At 39.2% G+C, this 23,697-nt stretch overlaps 1 protein-coding gene across 1 annotated transcript in view; it reads left to right on the forward strand.

Annotated features, from left to right (window-relative positions):
- Positions 1–98: 98 nt before the first annotated feature.
- Positions 99–23,697, forward strand: part of LOC117272115 (sodium channel protein type 2 subunit alpha-like) — an 81,912-nt gene continuing 58,313 nt past the window's right edge. The window contains exons 1-8 of the mRNA XM_033650869.2: positions 99–459; positions 12,047–12,353; positions 15,795–15,913; positions 17,923–18,012; positions 20,920–21,048; positions 22,477–22,568; positions 22,681–22,923; positions 23,030–23,093. Of these exons, the coding sequence (XP_033506760.2) occupies positions 12,087–12,353; positions 15,795–15,913; positions 17,923–18,012; positions 20,920–21,048; positions 22,477–22,568; positions 22,681–22,923; positions 23,030–23,093 (1,004 nt within the window). The 5' untranslated portion in view covers positions 99–459; positions 12,047–12,086. The remainder of the gene's footprint in view (positions 460–12,046; positions 12,354–15,794; positions 15,914–17,922; positions 18,013–20,919; positions 21,049–22,476; positions 22,569–22,680; positions 22,924–23,029; positions 23,094–23,697) is intronic.

Here is a 23,697-nt window from a genome sequence, read left to right on the forward strand (position 1 = left end):
GGTCCAGCAGCAGCATCCTCCCTCCCTCATGCTCTTGCTCAAGGGCAAAGCGAGGTGCGCCTCTCCCGCTGCTACGCAGCTGCTGAAGACAGGGCAGCATCCTCTCCACGCTCGGCGGCTCGGGACCTTTCCTCTGTGGGATGAAGACGGAAGAGCCTCTCGCATGGAAGGAAGGAGCGCAGCTTGCACGACGCACCTGTGGCAGGTTTCAAAATGTCCAACATAAGGTGATGAGACGCCTGGAGTTTGTCTAGAAGTCAGTGTTGTTCGCTAAACTTTGGATTGTGGCGGTGATAAGACGCACTTTTCTGTCCTGTTGGATTGGAGTTTCTGTCCACGATGAAGAGTCAACCTTGAGCAGAAGACATGGATTTTGCGCGGAGAGTTTGGCTGTACCTTCTTCTAAAAACCGAAGAACTCAACTCTGGAAATGATGCTGTAAATCTCAGAGTTTCATATGTAAGTATCCCTGCAAGGGTTTTTAGATTTTTTGTGGAATTAATACAGAGCATGGCCACACAGATAGAGATGCAAATCAGCTCCTAACACAACATAATTTCTTTGCTGCTTTGATGGGTTAATAGAGAACTTCTCCATACATGGAAAAAGGTCATAATTTCTATTTGTATAATAAGTCTTGTTTTAGGGTTAATCCACAAGTTAAAACATTACTAACATGGCATATTTAATGCAGAAAATATAAAAAGAAGATAAACTAGAAAATGCACAATGCAAAATATCAATTTAATGTTTTAATGTGCAGTGTTGAGCATTAAAGGCCATACAGCCATGACATACATTTCCACTGCAAACTTCAGTGTCCCATTGCTTCTGTGACACATTACATAATGCTATGTGAGGCAGTGGGGACACATTTCAGATCCATTTTCCTCTTTTGTTGACACTTGACACCTTCATCTTCTTGTCTAATGTAACTGATGTAACTTGTGATTGGTTTTAAGATTCCTCTGGTTTTGGAGAGGGATTCAGTTAAGCTTTAACAGAATCTGTTTGGTCTGAAACTGCAGAGCTTATGAAAATAACTGTCATCAGTTTATGGTTATAATTTCACTGCCGTCTCATTTCGTAGGTCTATACCTTCTGTAACCTACGTGTTTAAGCTATCTGGTGCAATTACATTGAAAGGTTTTTGCAGGAGAAGTAGGTCATCAGTTCAGTCCACTGCACCTAGGAGCACAGACGCATAACATGTTGGCACAGTGCAGGTGATATGTACTGGAACTTTGTTTAGTTAACATTAAGTTTGTTTGTTAATGTAATTTGTTTGTCATGCACAAGTAATCTGGTTGCTTAGTTTGATGGTAAATTTCTGTCAACAACTCCACATATTGATTTTACAGTATAAGATACTTAACAAGTCCGATAGGGAGAGAAGATGCAAGAAAGAAAGCACAAAACTCTTTAAAGACCTGTAATCAGAAATTAAAATTTAAAACATGTGAATATGTGGAATCCTTGATCACTGCAGCATAAACAAAGCAGTCCTGAATGAAACCACTAATTTCAGATGCCATAATCAGTCACTATGAGTGAACAAAGAAATGCTTGTTGTGATAAATCCTGAAATTAACGTCTTTAGGATTCAACCCAATAAATCCTGAAAAACACATAACCCTCATATAAGTGTGAAGGTAAAGAAAAGCACAACAACAATCAAGGATACATGCTGTTTGTTTGCATGAATACTCTTTATTACATTGCAAAAGTTTTAGTAGTGGCGCACAAACAAGGTGCTCACACTTCCTTTTCTAAGACACAATCTGTAATATTAAATGCAGAAAAACTCACCGGAAACACAGAGTATATATTTTTTTCTGGCATTTCAAACATTATAACATTGACCCTGGCACCATCAAAATGATGTTGGGCTTATCAGCAACATCAAAATAAATTTTATTCCCCCTAATAATCTAAGAAAAGGTGTTTTGTGTTCATATTAAATGTCTGTGTGTACTGTATTTATTTTATATTTTTTGTGGCATACTCTCATTCTGGGAATTCTGGTTAAATTCCCACAAAGAGACAATTTCTCATGTTCTCAAAATCTTCATATATTAATCAGACGTTTAACTGAACTGTATTAATACTGTCGCACTAGCTAAAAATCAATGTATTTTTTAAGTATTAAACATTAAGAAAAGAGCATTTGGCAAAGACTTAGATAAGAAAAAAGCTAGAGCAACTAACGATTATTTTTATGTCATTCATCTGTCAGTTATTTTCTTGATTAATTGATTAGTTGTTCTATAAAAGCGTGATAAATGTTGTAATACTCGCACTGGTTCAAGTTAACAATTTGATCATATTTCCCATCTTTGCTGAGCAACATGTTTGTGTAAAAGGAATGAAAGGCATGTCCCAAATATAGGCCTGTTGAGTTCAGTGATTTAAGCAAATATCAGCCACTAATTGAAGTTTTATGGTACACATGGGCTGAAGACCTTGATCACATGGTAATACACATGGGCGGGTTTCACTGTTTTCTGACATTTTACTGACAAAGAGATTAATTGAGAAAATAATGGGCACATTAATCAATAATGGAAATAATTCTAAATTAGGATTCGGTTATGGTTAAAGTAACACACCAATTTGCTGTAGACTCAGAGGAGTAATACAGTGGTTCACTTTATTTCACATGTGGACCAAGATTATTACAGAAAATAATTAGCAGATGAATCAATAATGAAATGAATCATTAGTTGCAGCCTGAGAAGTGAAGCAGTGTGACATCATGTGAGACCATAATCTTCTGTAAACTTGTTCAGTTACCTCATCTAGAGGAAACTGTTGAGCTATACAGCTCAAAATTACACAGTTTCCGTATGCATTTCTTTAACAGCTATTAAAATGTGTTGTTAAGTGAGGTACATCCTCTTTTCCTTCAAATAAAGCATTTTTTTCTTATCAGTAGCTGCTTCCATAAAATCATCTACTCATTTTGTTTTCATCTTTAATGGAAGTTTACATAGTTTTTTATATAACCAGTACATAAAGGGTCATGTCAGTAAAAGCTTAAAGCTAGAAAATGTTAATCCAGTCACATATACAGTAAAATGGGAGCTTGATGACAGACATAACACCACATGATTTATAAATCCCTCATTAGAGATGAATGCGCTCCTTCATCACAAGTTGAGCCCACTTTAGACATCTATAGTTGAAACATATCATAATGTTGCACTTTAATGAGACAAAAAATGAAACGAATCTTTAGAGAGTATAGGTCAGTCAGTGCAGAGCGTTTTATTACTTAAACAGCTGCTATCCCCAAGGACAAAATAATGGTTTTACTTCAGCACGTTATAGTTTAATTTAGAGCTATTTCTACTTGCAGAGGCACATTGTGTGTGGGACTGTGCAGCAAAAATTAGTCTTCCTGACTCAAAATGGAGTGTGATAAGATGAGACAAGGTAAGGTAAAATACAATTAGACTCAATAAGAATATAAGATGTGATAAAGATAAGATAAGATAAGATAAGATACGATGTGATACGGTACGATACGATAGGTTAAGACACAATAAGAAGGTTAAGACATAATATGGTAAGATAAGATAAGACGTGTTACAGTAAGATACGATAAGATACGTCACGATAAGATAAGATACAATACGATCAGACACAATAAGAAGATAAGATACGATACAATAAAAAGATACGTTACGGTGGGATAAGATCAGATACGATATGATCAGACACAATAAGAAGATAAGATGCGATACAATAAGAAGATACGTTACGGTAAGATAAGATAAGATATGATACGATCAGACGCAATAAGAAGATAAGATATGATACGATAAGAAGATACGTTACGGTAAGATAAGATCAGATACGATACGATCAGACGCAATAAGAAGATAAGATACGATATGATAAAAAGATACGTTACGGTAAGATAAGATCAGATACGATACGATCAGACGCAATAAGAAGATAAGATACGATACGATAAGAAGATACGTTACTTTAAGATAAGATAAGATACAATACGATCAGACACAATAAGAAGATAAGATACGATACGATAAGAAGATACGTTACGATAAGATAAGATACAATACGATCAGACACAATAAGAAGATAAGATATGATACGATAAGAAGATACGTTACGGTAAGATAAGATCAGATACGATACGATCAGACGCAATAAGAAGATAAGATACGATATGATAAAAAGATACGTTACGGTAAGATAAGATCAGATACGATACGATCAGACGCAATAAGAAGATAAGATACGATACGATAAGAAGATACGTTACGGTAAGATAAGATAAGATACAATACGATCAGACACAATAAGAAGATAAGATACGATACGATAAGAAGATACGTTACGATAAGATAAGATACAATACGATCAGATGCAATAAGAAGATAAGATACAATAAGAAGATACGTTACGGTAAGATAAGATAAGATACAATACGATCAGACACAATCAGAAGATAAGATACGATACAATAAGAAGATACATTACGGTAAGATAAGATAAGATACGATACGATCAGACGCAATAAGGAGATAAGATACGATACAATAAGAAGATACGTTACGGTAAGATAAGATAAAATACGATACGATCAGATGCAATAAGGAGATAAGATACGATACGATAAGAAGATATGGTAAGATAAGATACGATACGATCAGATGCAATAAGAAGATAAGATACGATACAATAAGAAGATACAATATGATAAGAAGATACAATAGAACTTTATTAATCCCAAAGGAAATTCTGAAAACCTGGTATGGCCAATGAAGCCCTTTGCCAGGATTGGGGTTTGCCGGCCTAAAGGAAGTATTCCATAGTGTGAAAACCAAAAAAAATATGTACAAAGCTAAACTGTTCTACTAGCCAAAAATTTAAGCAACAAGAGAACTAGAAAAAGTAAATACATATAGAAGAAAACTTTGAAAAAGACACCATATGATGAAGAGCAATTCTAGAAGGCTGATGGCCAGGACAGCACCAATAGTGAACTGTATATCTTTGATAAAAGACGAGGATCTGTCACTTTATTACAAACATTGTGTTGTCTTTTCAATCGTCCATTATGAGGTTTCACAGGTGAATCAGATGCAGTGCGCATACAACAAGCCTCAGCAACAGATCCATGTGATTGTAAATGTTGTGTGGTCCACATGTGAAATAAATGTTTCATTAGTGAATTGCCTTATATTCCTCCAAGTCAAGTGTGTTACTCAAAGTATTCTTTTTTAAGGCCCATAACAGAATCATAACAATTATTTTCATTCTAGATTAATCTGCTCATTATTTTCTTGATTCATCATTTCATCTGTGCATCTTGAAATTGTATGTTTCATATAGCCAGCAGTCCAAAAATCCAGAACTATTCAGTTTATTATCATGTATGAGGCAGAAAAGCACCAAATTCTCACATTTGAAAAGAAGGAAACCAGAAAATATTTGGCCTTCCTGCTTTAAAAATGAATCAAACTATTATTTGACAATCGAAATAATTGCCAATTAACCTTCTGTTGATTGACTAATCAACTAATGGACTAATCGTTGCAACTCTAATCCTGTCATCATCAGCTCGCCTGTTGGTCATCCAGTTGATTCCTGTCAATATATCTTACAGGCAGCTCTACTGTCTTGTTTATTTTTAAGTGATGAAGAAGTGAAAGGTGTCATCAGTGGTGGGTTAATGCCTTTCTCACAGGGTCATTGTTGGTAGCTGAAAAGAAAGAGGAAAATATTTATCATTCATTTCTTTCAGCTGAGTCAGGGGTTCAAACTAGAGCCAGACCAAGGCTCAGCAATAAGGTTTGGCTGATTGCCCTGGGCAAGTAAAACACCACTTCAGGCAAGTAGATGTAGCATCTCACCTGTCCGATAATAAGAATTAAACATGTCGTTTTTTTCGGAACTGATGATGGAACAGCCAAGGAATGAGCCATCTCGCTTCCATCTTATCTCTGTTGAGAGTTGCACATCTGCAGTAGGCTATCAATCAGGCACTCGAGACAAAATGGTGGCAGGTAAAGACAAAGTTTATGAGCTGAAGCCCGATTAAGTATTTCAGGGTAGTGTTAGAGTATGTGGCCCAAACTCCAACTATGTATTGTGCAGTTTGCTGTAAGTTTGAAGGCAAGGCAGATAAAACAACCTCTGGACTTCAACCCTAGAGACCTTTGTTTGTGTCCCATGTGAAATATGACATATGTCACCTGAACGTACATTGCATTAGTAACAATACGGTACTTAGTTCAAGCCAAAACATGATGTTGTTTTTCTAAACCTAACCCCATGCTTTTGTTGCCTAAACCCAAGGAAATAAACCTAAACCTTGACTCTAAGTTTGAAAAGAGACAATATGCATTCAACAAGTACATTTCCTGGGAAAACACAATGACACAATGCATGTTATGTCATCCCTTAGCATGAAAAACTGCTCCTGGAAGGGTACGTAGAGTGTCATTCTTTGACGTGTACGGCCACTGACCAAGCACTGATTTTTGACGAGATGGGAGTGAGAATGTGTTACTTGCACAGACCTCCGCTACCATCCAATTCACATTAATTCCCAACCACTTTTCTCCCAGCTGTTCTTCAATGGTTTGTCCCCTTGCTCAGGCAAAGTAACATCATATAGATGTTCAAAATTCTGACCAGCTTGCATAACACCACCTTAAAATGTATTGTGTTTTTTAAAATGTCTTCATCGTCCGTGTCTAGCTTCAACAATTGGCTACACTGCCCCCATGATTTACAGCGATAGTGCCCTATTTCATCCATATCTGTAAGCTTTCAGACAATGTGCGCAAATATGGACATCATGAACGCAGAGTATGGACAGAAGGCTCCGTCTGTGTCCATAGATACTTATCATGAGTGGATTATGAGACAAGGGGCACCTGGGCACAGATATGCAAAAGGCCCCACCAGCTCTAGTACATAGGGGTAAGAAACAAAGACTTTGCGATGGCTTTGCCTCTTTTTTGTGGTTGTTTTGCGTCTCTTTGTAGTTGTGAGGCATCTTTTTGTAGCTTGTGTCTCTTTGTGGTTGTTTTGCCACCTTTAGTAGTTGTTTTGTGTCTCTTTTTAGTTCCTGTGGATCTTTTTGTGGTCATTTTGAGTCTCTTCCTGGTCGGTATGTGTCGCAGTTCAAGGGGCATTTTGCAGGTTAAGGACAGAGGGGACCCTGACCCTTCAGCCCCTGGGTCTGTGCCCAGTATGGGCCTGTTCAGTAATCCATCCATGCATCGAATGTTGAGCGTAAATGAGCTTTAACTCTGAACTTTAGTGTTATTTGTTTGATTAATTGTTCAGCTCGCAGTTATGAGAATTTAAAAGTGTCGCAGAACGTGTGTGTGTGTGTATGTGTGTGTGTGTGTGTGTGTGTGTGTGTGCGTGCCAGTCCATGGCTCTGCTCTACTTTCAATCTAATTATCATAATTATTTGCAGTGACGATGACTGTATCACATCTGGCTGTTAAGTGAATTAAATTTAATTCAACTAAAATACTTTTTCCCCCTCTCTGCGTTCTCTAATTCTTTACCTTTATTTTCCAAATCTAAACCATTCACAGAGACAGATATTCTCTCTCTTCAACCGCACATCACATATAGTTTATTTATGTACACGACAAAGCGTAGAGGTCATTGTCTTAGCTTCTCAGTGTTCTGTGGTGGTTGTTACCTTTCACAGAGGACATGCTGTGACTGTGTTTCTGTGAATGATTCGTCACATCCTGACAGAAATATGCTTTGAACCTGTTTATCTGCTTTATGACGTTGCAAATGGACCTTAACCTATTTATTCTGACAGCAAATGGGAAAGCGCTGGATTCAGTGTATGAGACGAGCTGATCTGAGATCAACCTGGGCCAAATAAGCAGATCAAGTGAAAGCAGATAACTAGCGTCTGGCTGGACGTGTGAAGGGATCAATGCATTTCAGGACAGGAGGAGATGGAGAACTCACGGAGCTTAGTCAATATGAAAAGGATACAATGGTATTTCTCTGTCAAAAGGGGAACAGAGAAATGTAATCCTCTCTTTGGAAAGCTTTTTCAGTTATTAAAATATCAGACTCTGTCACTGGCTAAAACGAGGGGGTAAATTTTTGGGAGTGGAAAGGCCTTTAGTATTGTCTTTATTTAGACAGTGGCTTTAGTCTCTGATCAGATTACCTCCAAACTGTCCTTATGCTTTATTTAAAGACGTAATATGTAACATTTCCGCATGTCTAAAAATGACTCGGACTATGTGTACTTTCATTATCCCAAATGTTTCCAGCAATGTTCAAACCCAGAGAAATCTTAAAAGTTAATGATGCGTTTTATTTGGTCATCTCTCAGTGGTGTCGGAAAACCCTTTACCCGCTCTAGGTGCTCCAAGCACAGGATCACTACATGATACGCCATAGAAAATCACACGTGACATCTTCATGTCACAGAATTTTCTCAATAATAGTGATATCGCTTTTTTTTTTTTTTTCCTCAAAAACTGCAGTTCCTCTAATGGCCACTTGAGGCTGGCTCCAAGAACAAGGCGATCCCCATACACGCCCATGTTAAAATACCAAACTTTAAGGCAGAAATAAACATGGTTACAGCTTGGTGCAAAAAAATGGTTTTGGTCTCTATAGCTAATTTCCCCATTCATGAAAACTTTCAGGGGGTGAATATTTTTATAACTCACCTGTTTAAATTGTATTAATACTTATGCATAATCAAGGGTGGGGCTGCTTGACTGACAGACTGTTTGCAGGGTGTCATCACAGTCTGAGTCAGATCCACCCCTTGCTCTTTATACAGCTCCACTCTCTTGGCCAAATATCATCACTTCTGGCTCCAAAAATCCAAGATTGCAACAGCTGAAATGCCAAACTTGATTCTTCAGTTTGACCATGTAAAATAAATAAATTAAGATTTTAGACATCCACAGGTAGCATATCAAGCTCCTCAAATTATATTCATTAACGTCATTTTTTGAAACAGTCAAAGTTGGCTACAGCCAAGGTTTGACGTTATTAACATGGTAGTTTACTGGAAAGTTCCTGGTTAATTACTGGGATAAACTGTCAGGCACCGCTTTAGATTTTCACTTTTCACACATGCACTACATTCAGGAACATTTCTGTCTACCACCTTTTCACACATGCCATGGCAATGCCAGAATAGATGAAGTAAGGGACAGTCCAGCGGAGGGTGGTAATGCAATGCTAATAGATGCCAACTACCATAATACTTAACAGAAGAAGAAGAAGAAGAAGAAGACAGGGCAAGGCCAGATGTATGTGTATGTGGCAGGAGAGGAGCTGTTTATGTCTAGTGTCAGTCTTCTTGTAATGTTTTTAATATTTAATAAGTTTGCAAGACAAGAATTGTTTTTTCCAAAGCACTGGTGTAAATGCTAAAGTGAACAAGTCATAGATTCAAATGCATCACTGGAGTCTTGTTACTGGTTCGCTCACTGCAAGTTAAAGTGTCTTCCATCAAAGGGACGTAACCCTTTACCTGCTTGTGCTTGTCCATGCAATGTTACTGCTTTTCCTTGAAATGCTACAAGGTCTTGAGGTAGTACAGATTTCCCTGAATATTGAGTGCTGCTTCCGTTCACACATGATCCCAAGCAGGAAATGTCCCTGAACATGAGGAAGGGACTTAATGATCATTGCATATTAACTGTGGTCAATGTCCAGAGAATCAGGTCCAGACATTATCCAAAGTTAATGGAAATACTCTGTAGAGTTTAGATGAAGGGTGGCGTCTGGGTACAGTGTGCAGAAAGCACGCAGATTACACTACAGTCATGTAGAAAGTTCATAATTTGGTTATAAACCATGGAGTCTCTTGTCGTTTCTTGAATTAGTCTGACAATTTTGGCTTTGGCCCCTACCGACAGCAATTCCTGAGTCTCGTCATCTCTCTAGGTAGACATTTTCATTGGTGTCTTTGTGTAAATGACCCTTCCTCTTCACCTTGGATGTTTGTCTTCTCCGGTTTAGTGCAAGCTGCGTGAGAGAAACGTCATCAACATGCCCACTTGCCCAGGGTGAATCTTCCAGACTATTACCTGTGCTATTCGAACATTGGCTCAATCAGACATTATACAGACTTTGTACGGGGTAGCAGGCAGGGTAAAGTCAATTTATTGTCCAATCCAACAGATTCGGACATGTGTGTTCTTTAATACATCTCTTCCTGGTAATGTCTAGATAATATCAGGTTTTCTGTGCATGTGTGAGAGGGGCTTCAGTGATTTTGGTATAGTGCCCACCTCAATGTTAGTGTATGAAACTTGACACATTTTAGAAACACAGAGAGAGCTCGAGTGACATTTTGGCTTTTGGAAGTGCGTTTTTTGGTGTGATGTTAAAAATGACAGAGTACATCTTTAAGGTTGCTGGCAGGTCGACGTTCAGGCGCAGGCATACAACAAGTGACCGCCATTCTAAATCAGAGCTGGTGAAAACCTCTGGACTTAATCCCTCTGACTCACAACTATGGCTGCCCTAGTTTGACAGAGGCAGTTGGATAACAGGGAGCCGGTGGTCAGTGGTAAGGCTGAAACATGTATCTCATGTCTCTGGACTTCCCCCAATACCATCATCCAATCAGAAAATCAGAGGCAAGCCAGTGACCTAGGCCTTTATACATATATTACACTTAAACACTGTTTAAAAAAGAGAAGAGCATCAGTTATGTACACATAATATGTTTACATAAAAATGTCTCTTAATATCATATATTCATTTTGAGTTTTAAGGCTTCCCACACAAAAGACAATATTGACTATTTCTTGTCACTTAACTGCTGTTTGAATGAATTCTGTGTTATTGTGAATCTGACCTTTGACATTTTCATAAGATCCCATTCAGAGAAATTTTTACAGAATCAGTTTTAATTGTAGGTACTTTTTTAATCAAAGTCCTTAAAGCTCTGTTTTTGGTCTCCACCAACTCTTGAGGAAAATGTTTGGCACTTTAGCAGCTAAATGCTCCACTATGTTCATCAGATAGCTGCTAACATTGTCTGTCTGCTGTTTACTACTGAGCAGGTGATGTACAGCCTTTGCACTGAAATTAGCTGCCGGTTGTGGTTGGAAATGATGCTAACGAGAGACATATCCTTGTACAATGGTTCATATGATATGTTATGAGTTAGTGCCCCTGTTTGTTATGATAGGTGTAGAAAAAGGATTGTGGTTGGATGATGTAACGTGACGATGTGAGATTATGTACGCACATAAAAGAACTGTTGACTTTTGTTTTCACATGGGACACAAACAGAGGTCTCCTGGGTCAAAGTCCTGTATTTGTTTGACCTGTCCATCACCCTGACTGCCTCCATACAGAAACATGTAGAGCAACAACGATACCTTCATTCAATCCTTTTTGTACCCAGATCTAGAAAAACTTCAGGATGCAAAAAGGATTAATACAATGGTTTGTAAGATATCCCATGAAAATGTACACACAACAGTTCAAATGATAGCCTGCTAATAAGCACCCCACGAAAGACGTTGTGTTCTAAAGTAAAGTTACAGAGGTTAGGTTTAGGAAAAGGGACATGATTGGGTAATATTAGGTTTAGGCAAGAAAATTTACTACTGAGTTACTACTAAAGTTACACGCTCATCTCCCCTGGAAAGTCCGTGGTTTTGTGACCCATACACTACCCCAACCTTACTCCTTACAAGTCTGCTCCCTGCAGTCGATACTTGGTGCCGACTGCCGATACCACCTGACTTCCTTCTTAGCTCCCATTACAAGAGGGAGGACAGCCTGCAGCACACATGTCACATGATCAAAGCCTCCTGGTGCTCATTTATGTGGGTTCTTGTATGCATATTTGTTTAACCCTATCTGCATATTCTTGCTACATGTATGTTTCTATTTAACCTGTGTATTAAGTGTAACATTCAAGAGGCCATGTTCATATATTTCAGAAACCTGTATGAATGAATTAGATTACTTATTCTTTCTATCCCTCTTCTGTCCCTGCTATTCCTGTCTTCACTCCCCTCTTCCTTGCCTTTAGCTGTAAGTAAATTCTAGTACAGGAGAATCAGGATGAAAAGATGGCAGCCATGCTGTTACCAACGGGTCCTGATGGCTTGCGGCGGTTCACTCGCGAATCCTTGGCTGCGCTGGAGCAGCGGATTGCGGAGGAGCAGGCCAAGAACGCCAAGGATTGCCAGGAGGCTCACAGGAACACAGAGCCACCCAAACCCAGGGCCGACCTCGAGGCAGGCAAACAGCTGCCGCGCATCTTCGGTGACATCCCTACAGAACTTATCGGGGTGCCACTGGAAGACATTGATCCGTTTTACTACAAGAACCAGAGGGTGAGAGCTTCTGTGTCTGTGTGTTTGAAAGAGTTGGTTGAGTGGTTGTTGCAGTGCCACATTCTGCATCATTTGGAAGGAACAGGGGCCAAACAAGAAGTCACTTAGGGTGCTTTCACACCTGCTCTGTTTGGTTCAGGTCAATCAACCCAAGTTTGTTTGCCCCCTAAGTGCGGTTCATTTGGGCAGGTGTGAACACAGCAATCCCACTCAGGGACCATGAGACCTTCTTGAAGAGGTGGTCTTGGTCCGGTTACAAACAAACTCTGGTGCGGTTCGTTTGTGGTGAGAACATGTTCTGACCTCGATCCAAACCAACTGCAGTCACATGACACATTGTTTGGGTTAAACATGAGCATGTTACAGTCCTGGAGGATTATTAATGTGCACCTCCTCCTGTACTGCCTTAATATGCACATTCAGCACATCCAATGCATCAAAAATTTGTTTTCTAGTTGGAGCCGTGCCTCGTTTTCAAACTGTATGGTTTGACTAAAATGAACAATGACAGCAATATAGTCCACGATGAGCAGCGCTAAAATCAACCTGTGTAGTTGTCCCTCCATTGTGACATTAGAAAGTGTCACATTTATCTTGCTAGTGTAGCTACTCTTCTTCAATGTTTGTTTTCTTCCTGGATTTTTCCCACATGGAAATTCTGACCAATCAAGAGCAGCTTTCTCACGCAAGGCATTTTATCTGGTCCGCTTGTAAATGCTGCCGTAAGAACACAAACTCTAGGTAAAAAAGGCATTCTTACTGGGTCAGCTTAAAGGAATATTTCACCTTGTGTTATGTTGAATTTGTGACAAAAACTTTGTTTTTCTCACATGCCCCCACGGTGAACGATGCATCCAAAAATGCAGAAAAGTCCACATTTAACAACAGCAAAACTATAAATCAAAACATCCGTTTACAAACTCTCACACAACTCATGTAGTATAATCCAAGTCTTATTTATCCAGTTGTAATCTCAATACTTATAATATTACTATCTAAAACACTTCTGTATGAACAATCTCATGCATGTATGAGTAATGCACCTGCACTGTTTGGGTAGAAGTGTTTTAAATACTGCATTTTTTGCATGTGTTTGGGAAATACTGAGCATACGACAGGTTAAATGAGACTTGGATAATACTGCATGAGCTTTGTGAGAGTTTGTAAACTGATGTTTTAATATAATTTTTCTGTTGCTTAACACAAACCCCTGTTACTACAATTCATTAACAATTTTCTCCATTTTTGGATTCTTCAAGAACAAAATTTTCTTAACATATTCAACCTAAAACATGATGAGTAAATAGCCCTTTTTACACAGGATTGCACAATAGAACTACCCTGGAAATCCAGAGTTCTCACGAGAGCACAATTTGAATTTGCTCAGCGAGTCACTCTGGCAATCAGTAATGATGCTCATTACCTATGCCCATGAAACCAAGCTGCACCAATCACATCGGTGTATCTGATATAGGCGGGCCAGAGGCGAGCTAAACAGATGATAGCGCGACGACGAAGTTTGGAATCAGTCAGTAAACATTAAGATGGCTACAGATTAACACCAGTTGTTGAAACGGCTTTGGCCGCTACAATGAACGAGTTAGACTTGGCTTTTTCTCGAAAAGAGGAACAGAAGACAGCGCTCGAGTCTTTCCTTTGCAAGAAGGATATTTTTGCTGTTTTGCCGACCGGATACGGCAAGGGTCTGATCTACCAGTTAGCTCCGCTGGTAGCTAAGCGTATACGTCACCCTTTGTATTGTTCTGATTGGTCGTAGTGTTATCCAATTGCGTGCAGTGATATTTACAAATGCATGCTTGGTGCCGCCCCTCGAGTTGGGCCATTTTCATTACTCATGGCCAGACCCTAAATCTTTCTAGATTTGGGTCTGGATTTCCAGGCTACTATAGAGCCGCTGCAAAGTCCCTTCTTTATGCCACCTTTGCATTTTTACACAGAACCAAACAAAGATGGCATCATGCCGCTCCAGTGTGTGACTTTAGACAGCAAACCGACATCACGGAAACAGAAGAGGTGTAATGGGTGTGACATTTAACACAGCAGCATCAGCCTCTAGTGTGACATATAACATGTGTGTCAGCAGTGCTTTATAAACAATAAGAATGTAATAATACGGGACTAACAATTATTTACTGTCCCTGTTATATGGCAGCTGATCTCGTCCTCTGCTTGGAGGGTAAGGAGCTTCCGGACCTCATTCCTAATTTGCAGACATTTCCAACCACTGTTCATCTTCTTTGAGTTAGCCGCTAACTGCTACTTTTTAAATCTCCCGTGGTGGGTTACATACATACATGTAACACCTGTGTGTCACCAAAACGTCACACCTGTGCTGCCCATGATCCCGTCCTGGCAGCTGTCCCGTGTTATACATTTCAGCACATTTTGGCGCTGTTACTACCTCTGTTTTCAGCTCACAGGCGAGACAACTCTATCCTTCCATTTGAACTATTTATACAGAACGGCGAGGCGGCATAATGGCGTGAACTTCCTGGGGCTGTAGATAAACAATCCCTATAAGAAAGCTAGTATAAACAGGAGGAACAATTCAGCAAAAACTGTTTCCATGTTTATACCTTATGGGCACCTGACTGAGACAGACTTGAAATATTGTGAACTTATTCTTCAATACTACGACTGATTTTTCATTTCCCACCAAACAGATACAATATTTATGAGATTCTGCATCTTTAAACATTCGCTGACATGATTTCATCTCAAGAAGTGGTTTATGATGGTAAAAATGTTAACTGATGCTTAATCACTGGCACACGAGCAGTGTCAATAATGGCAATATTTTACTGATGCATGTTCCGGCATGTTACTCATGAACATGATAATGTCACTGATCCTCCTGATCAGCTGCAGGTCTGTGGTGTTTTAGAGCTGCTCGTTAGGACCAGAAGGACTGCATCTTTTGTGGACGCAGAAATAGGATTAGCAAGTTTTGATTTGCAGAGCTGCTGCTGCCCATTAATGGGCCGCTTATGGAGAGATGAAAAAGGACGTGGCAGTCATTCTCAGGGTCTCTTTGTTTTGGCATGTGATGCGCTGCTGGATGGGAGGATTATCCAAAGACGAAAAAATATTTAAATAAATGCCACATCTGTTGGGGAAAGGTTCAACCCGCTTTGGAGTTGCCTCCATTATCTCAACTGGCCGCGCTGGCTGCGTGTATGTGCACTCGCTGCTTTCTCGGAAGCAGAAGTGCTCATGGTGAAAGTTAACACAGATGGTAGACTGAGCAGTTGACTCAACACTGCAACTATATCATTATTAATCCCTGCAGAGTAAATAAAAGAGCTTTACTCTCTGCAGAGCTGAAGGAAAAGGAGCCTGCTCCTGATGTTTGGGAAATGTTTTTACATTCTGTGATTTTTCTCACTAATGATTTCTGTTTTGTTTCTGTTTTCTCTGCAGACTTTTATAGTACTTAACAAAGGGAAGGCCATCTTCAGATTCAGTGCCACATCTGCAATTTACATATTTAGTCCATTTCACTTCATCAGATCGATCGCCATCAAAATTTTAGTCCATTCATATCCTTTTTTAAGACACTGTGCCTGTGTCTCTTTCAGCTCTGGACATTTAAAATAATCATACAAATGTCTGGTGGAGTGAACCAAGTTATTTCCTGTTGGGCCATATTACGTGTCACTTGAATTTGACTGTTTAACCCTTTAAAACCTGAGCAAATTGACTTGATTTCTTTGAAAAACATGAGAAGAAATTCAGATTACAAGAAAATTAACTGAAAATTAGCAAAAAGATAGAAAAAAAAAATACAGAAAAAGGTAAAAATCCAAAACAAACAAGGAAATGACCTGAAAAATAACCAAAAAAAGGGAAAATAAAATTAAAAAAAAGTTAAAACCCATTAACAAAAAAAAAGTAAAAATGAAAGGTGGGTCACATGAATAACACGTCATCAAAATGTTACACTCGTTCCGCCCATGATCCTGTCCTGCTGCCTGTCCAATTTATACAGACATTTCAGCATGTTTTACTACTTCCGTTTCCAGCTCAGAGGCGAAGACAACTCTGTCGACCCATTTGTACCTTTTATACAGAACAGCAAGGCAGTAGAATGGCACAAACTTCCTGGGGCTGTAGATAAACATCCCTTTAAGAAGAGATTTCTTAATGGCAAGTATAAACAGGAGAAACGATTCAGCAAAAATACTGTTTTAATGTATACTGTATGGGCACCTGACTGAGACAGACTTGAGATATTGTAATCTTGATTTTTCATTTCCCGCCAAACAGATCCAACATTTATGAGTTTCTGCATCTTTAAACATTCGCTGACATGATTCCATCTCAAAAATTAAAAATAAGAGGAAATAACCTAAAAATTGGCAAAAAAAAAGGAAAAGAAAAGAAAAAAGGGTATATACCCCAGGTATTTATGAAAACATTTAAATTATCATTAACTTTATGGAAAAGCTGCTCAAAAGAAACTGTCCTCACCAGCCTATCTCTCCATTCTTGAAAGCTGCCTCCTGTGACGAGGGCTAGTTTCACCCAATAATATACCTTTGAGGACAGGTTAGCCTCCACTGGCAAGATGCCCAATATGCATAATGCTGGACCCTCAATGAAGTCTGTTTCCATTATAGTGTTAATACATTTGACAAAAGCTGACCAGAAGTCCTAAGTGCTAACGTCTTGACTTTTTTTGATACCATGAAGATTAGAATGTGAATCAAAACAAACCAGTGTGAAAAGTTCCCTCCAAAATAATAACTTTAACACTGTAAAAAGTCTCAGTTCCGCTCCTTGCATCTCATACCAGCAGATAAGCCAATTTCCAATATTTACTGATTTCCCCCCGAAGGTTCTATTGGATTTTTCCATAGTCCCATTTTTGAAACAGCTTTGTAATGGTCCTCTCTGGCATTGCAAAACAAATCCCCTCATATCCCTCTTTTAATCTCTGAAATGAAATAAGAGCAAGGAGATTTCACATCATGTGACGGCTGCCTGTTAGTTCTCAGACAGCCGATTGGTACTTTACATGCAGGAGGGGACATTTCCTCCGGCTCTCCTCTAGATGACACAACATCTATTGATCAAATTATATATTGAATAGTATCTATCAACTGAAACTGATTCTCTGCAGCTTTTTTAATAAATAAATAGAAAAAAAATAATAATTAAAAAAAAAGATTTGATTTGTAATGAAATGTACATAAAATATTTTAGATTATTGAAAGAAACTTAATTTTCAAATGATTTTTCTTTACTCTGATTTTTAAAAGGATTTTGTCTTTTAAAGTTAGCCGCTAACAGATCTTTTGTTATTGTTTCATTCATTTGAAGCAAGAATGATACGACTCCCCTGCTTTATTGTTAAATGGAATTTACTTACATTTTCCATAATCTGCATTTACTGTAATGCCGTTGACACGCACATTAATGGTTTACCCTAATGGCTATATTTCATAGGATTACAGAGAAACACTGTGTGATACATTGTTGGCTTTATCACAAAAACTGTATTATTGTAAGTTTCTGTTTCACATAGTTTCCTTAACGTCCTCTCCACGTTGTTCAGCTTGTTCATAATGTTCACCATTCTGACCAACTGTTTCTTCATGGCCATGTCCGACCCGGCACCATGGACAAAGTACCTGGAGTAAGTACTCACAGTATTTACACTCAGACTTAGTGACAGATATTGAAACTGTGCTATGTCATGTGTTCTAATGTGGAGCTTTGCTGCGGTTTGTTATTTCATCAGTGATGATTGAAGAGTCAGTTGACATGTAAGTATATGGTGCATGTGATATTTACTGCAGCCACATTTGTTGAAAGACAGCATGAGGTGTGGAATGAAACAAGAAATACTGTGATGAGTATGATGTGGCCAAGTTGTCATGATCATCATTAGTGGGTCATGGTCATTTTTAGCATGCAGCATGCTGTCTGCACTGACTTAGACTTTTTATTTGTTAATTTACTTTTGCAACTTTCCACGTTACTTTATAGTAAAAGTGAAAAAAGAAACAGTTTGCTTTGTTGATGAGAGTTCGATGAGAAGATTAATACTGCTCATATGTATATGTTCAAGAAACAGTGTTTAAGATTTAGGTGGATTTAGTGGTGTCTAGCAGTGAGTATTACAGATTGCAACCAGCTGAAACTTCTCCCGGTTAGATTCCTTCAGTGTTCATTGTTCAGGGGTTTTTTACTGAGAGCCACAGAGGTCTCTTCCTCTCCAAATCAAACGGACCAGGAGTCTCATTTATAAAACAATGCGTAGGATCCATATAAAAAATGTACGTACACACAAAAGCCAAAAATTGTGTGCACCAAAAAATATTTGACATTTTCTTCAATCAGGCTTCCACCTCACCATGTGCATCGCCAGTTTCCCTTCTCCAAAATGTTCATAAGCATGGGTCAGAGTTTGTCACATCAAGTCTGCTTTTATAGATCAACAACTTCAACAACTACAACTTCTGCTTGGGAAATGGCGTACGCCTCTTTCAGGCCTTGTTTTGTGCATACACAATATTTATAAATGAGACCCCAGGTAATTTAAACCAGTAAAAACACTGAATAAAGCAGTTTAATGTAAAATAAAAATCTGTGTTTTTCCAGCACTGCTCATTGTGGAGGGGCTGCAAACAGTGGAGGCCGACACAAAAACGCAAAATGCCCTATCTAGAGCCAGTGTTTGGTTTGTCCATTCTGGGCTACTGTAGAAACATGGCGATCTCTGTGGACAAGGACCCACTCCCTATTCCGTTGTCTGCCAATATATCCCCATAAATCCTACACACTGGAGCTTTAAATATGAAGCTACCGCTCATAGCTGATTAGCTTAGCTTAGCTTAGCTTAGCTTAGCTTAGTTTAGTTTAAAGACGGGGTAACAAAATCTGAATTCTTCTCATTACTTGCAGTTGCCAGGTAAACAACAGAGACTTTAGGTAGTTACTGCTCCCAGCTAAGATAAAATAGTGTGGCATTAAAACTCTGACTGTATGAGATCTCTCTAACAAGCTTTAGAGGTGTTAGTATGCAGATATTGTTTGGACAGAGCCAGGCTAGCAGTTGTCTTATTTCCAGTCCTTATGCTAACCTAAGCTAACCAGAGGCTGACCTTAGCTTCATGTGACAATCTTGGCTAATGTTACTGCCTTTAAGAGGCTGTGGTGCACTTTTTAAGCTAGGACAAAGGTAGTGGTATCATGTGAAACTGGACAACTTAAGGAATCAATTGGTATCAGCCATGTCATGCTAGCTTGTTGGGAAGGCGGCTAAATAAAGCTTCAAACTGAGGCTAAATTTTAGCAAAGGAAAAACTGGCATGGCCATTTTCACAGGGGTCTTCCTGACCTCCTTTATAGACATGCCCATTTTATGCCAGTCCCATGAAGTTTGGGGCTTAAAAGTGTACATTTCAAAATGTACTTTGCATGCTACATAAATTGTTCTTCCATCTATTCTCAAAATGGTGTATTTGTATGTTACTGCATACTGGGGTCCCTTAAACAGTCTAAATTGCATAAACTGTGTCTGACTGGAAAGCTGAGACTCTTGTGGACTCAAAGAGCCCAGTTTTATTAATGTATAATTATGTTAGCCCCCATTGTAGCCATTTCATTGCAGTGGGAACATTGGACATCACTGCATAAAATGACCTATAGTGACCTCTAGAATAATCACAGCCTTGTGAAACTTTACAGCCACAAACTAAAGACCTCGGGAATTCAGAGGATGTATGGCGTTCATAGGTATATTGAACACCCTTATAGTCAATATACCTATGGCGTTCATAGGTATATTGACTATAAGGGTGTTTCTAAGCAGTTTCCAAAACAGAAGTGCTCGCCATCCATTTGCTGAAAAATGCAGTTCTTCAAATTTCCAAATGTCAGAAGTTTTTGATATCAAATCACTGCATGGATTTTTCTACAGTGTTTTGCAAGGTCTTGGTGTCTTAATGTGACATTTTAGAGGGGTTGCAACAATTTTTATTAAATCTTGAGTGGAAAAAATGCTTAAATTTAGAACCAAATCTGTGTAACAAATGGCGTCAACCCAAAAATTGCTGCAACAACTCATTAGACATAATTGAGCATGTGAATGGCCATCAAAATGTTCAAATTGTATCTCAAATTAATCTTCAGGCTCCCAACTTTCAGACGCTGTATACCACTTCTGTGTGGCATGTACTGTTGACCTGTGGTCTGCTCCTAAAGATTCCCTGTATCTCACCCCAAAAGAGACAAAAATGGGTCTATGGTGGTTTTCAGGGGTTTAATGTAGACTGTAATAAGGGCTCATTATGTTATTTTAAACACTTCCAGCATGTTACTTCATATGTTGCACACAATCTGTCAGTGACATCACTCCTTTATAGATCATCAGCTGCACAATATTCATTCCTTTATTTTTCAAACTTTGCTTTTTAGTTCTTGTCACTACTGATTGTGGTTTATTTTAATGCAAACATCTGTCCTGAACTTTACCTTTTGTGCAACACTAAAATGAGAGCTAACTGTATTTTCTTCCCCCTCCGTGAATATTTTTCAGGTATACATTCACTGGCATTTACACTTTCGAGTCAGCGATAAAGATATTAGCGAGAGGATTCTGTATAATGCCATTCACCTTCTTGAGAGATCCGTGGAACTGGCTGGACTTCTCCGTCATCGTCATGGCGTAAGTAACGATTTCATTCATGTTATATTCATATCGGCAATCACCTTACATAAGCAGTGGCTACATGGTGGAGAAACATCTAATTAAAAAGGTTCATCTTAATTCAGTGTTCACAGTCAGTTTTTGTGCAGACTGTAATGGTGATGCAGATTTATTTATTTATTTATTTATTTATTTTTAAAAAAGCATTTTGTTAAAGTGACTGACCGTAGTGAGTCCTGAGTGGTGACTTGAAACGCCATGAATGATAAGCCTATTGTAGAGGTCATAGATCTGTGTGCAGTGGCTCACAAACCATGATGCAGGTGGCAGATTAGACAGGTGACCTCCCGATGCAGCATTGTCCGAGACCAATCATCCTGATAGGACATTTGCTTTGTTTGAAAACAGCGAGACAAAATCCCTTTTACTGCGTGTAGACACACTGAAAGCTGTCATCACCTTCAGCCATTAATTTGGTTTTGATTAATTATGGTTCAGTCAGCTAATTCATCTGTCATTTCCTCTCACAACACATGTCCTGTTGTTTTAACTTATAGCTATAATTAGTGTTTTTAGATATATACAGTGGATCACATGACTACTTGTCAGTGAAAGGAGTTGGTTGTAGTGATTAACCCCCAGAGAGTAATCACCCGACTGCAGCTTCACTCAGCTTTAAGGAGCGTTTTAGAGTCCTTGTTCTTTTGGTTTTACCGTAAATTTACTCATAGCGTTGATTTTGGGTGATTTCAGCCTTAACAGTATGGCTGTGTGTTGGCAAGAATCTGGTGATATGATGAATATCAGGATGCAGGAATTACGATCATAGACTGTATAAATGATGGACGTAGTGTCCGCAATGTCATTGTCACCCATTGGTTTGTGGACTTCCATTTTGAAGCCTCAAGTTCCACATTTCAGCTGTCGTCACTGTGGTTTTTTGGAGCCAGCAGTGATCATATTTGGATGAGAGGGTGGAGCAAGTGAGGGGTGGATGTGACTCATAGACTGTGGTGACACTTCGCAGACAGCCTGTCACTCAAGTGGCAGTGCCTTTTAAATATGTGTAACTTTGGGCATGGCATGTTTTATTCAAATTTGAACACTGTTGAACTCTTAGCGCTCAGCAATATGTTGCTGGCGTTTGTAGCGTTACAATATAAACGGCACTCCCATTTCAAAGAATACATTAGCCTCAGGAAAAAATACTTTGGTGGACATGACCCCTAAAGGATGCATGAATGAACCAAGATGCTATGCCAATGAAAAGACAAACGCACATGTGATTTGATTAAAATACATTTCTAAAGACATGACATACAAACTGTTAAGTATGTCTGAAGATTAATTATTAACCCCAGTGATCTGTATGATCACCAGGGTTAGGCTAATACTTTGCTTAAACCACTTGCAGAGGTTCATAACTCTCCTTGTATCAAATTGCAGATATGTGACAGAATTCGTAGACCTTGGAAACGTCTCAGCATTAAGAACCTTCAGAGTACTACGAGCACTGAAAACCATCTCAGTTATCCCGGGTAAGTCACCCATCAACCATCAGGTCAAACCTCAGATATCTGTGTCAGAATCTGCTTTTCCCACATCAACGGAAAACACGTGTTGATATATTGTCTCCTCTCCTCCATCAAGGTCTGAAGACCATCGTCGGCGCGTTGATCCAGTCTGTGAGGAAGCTGGCAGACGTGATGATCCTGACCGTCTTCTGTCTCAGTGTGTTCGCCCTCATCGGCCTGCAGCTCTTCATGGGGCTGCTGCGACAAAAGTGCATCCGCAGCCTCACGCACTGCATCAACTCCTCCTACAGCTCCAACGCGTCCTTCATCTGCAACAACAGAACCTGGAGCTCCAGGGCGGACTTCCTCAGCAGCGAAGGTCAGCCAAACAACGCAAGTGACTGGTGTTGAGAAAACATTTCACACATACACAATGCTCTGAGAAAAGATACTTCTTAAACTTATTTTTTTTTTCTTTTCCTTAGATAATTTTTACAAAGTTGAAGGAGCAAAGGATGCCTTAATATGTGGATACGGAAGTGATGCAGGGTAAGTGAGTGTTTGCCCTGATTACTGCTTGTTAATCATCTGCAGGCTGTTACATAACATCAAAATATTTAGTGTCTAATGGCTTTTGATCCCATGCATGTCATGCGTATAATTGGATACAGTAGCTCGAAGCTCGGCGCAAAGAGTTTTCACAGATCGAGAAAAAACAGACGGGACAATAGACAACGTGCTTTAGGCTTCATATTCAAATCTATGACTTATAGGCATAATGTATGGAGGAATGATCCCATCAGAGGGAGGGGTGTAGCGTGAGAGGGGCTGTACACAAGACGACATGTGGTGTGGATAATCACCCCGGCTCCACTGGAACCCTTTACAGAGAAACACAGAGTTGCCAGCTGGAGAGAGGGGGGGGGGGGGGGGGGGGGTCTTTGGAGATTTCATCATCTCAAAAGCTCTATGACATGATTAGTTCAACCTGAGCGGCCCGGATCACTTCGGATTGATATTGTTAAGGGGAGATACTGTACTGAAGTCCTCAAGGAGCATCTGCTTTTGTGTCTCTGTGGAAAGCATCTTTGATTTAATTTCTAATGTCGATATAAATGCGTAGATGACATTTTATCTGCCGACTTTGTTCCCA

This window comes from Epinephelus lanceolatus, chromosome 12 (assembly GCF_041903045.1).
Source record: "Epinephelus lanceolatus isolate andai-2023 chromosome 12, ASM4190304v1, whole genome shotgun sequence".
NCBI classification, from domain to species: domain Eukaryota; kingdom Metazoa; phylum Chordata; class Actinopteri; order Perciformes; family Serranidae; genus Epinephelus; species Epinephelus lanceolatus.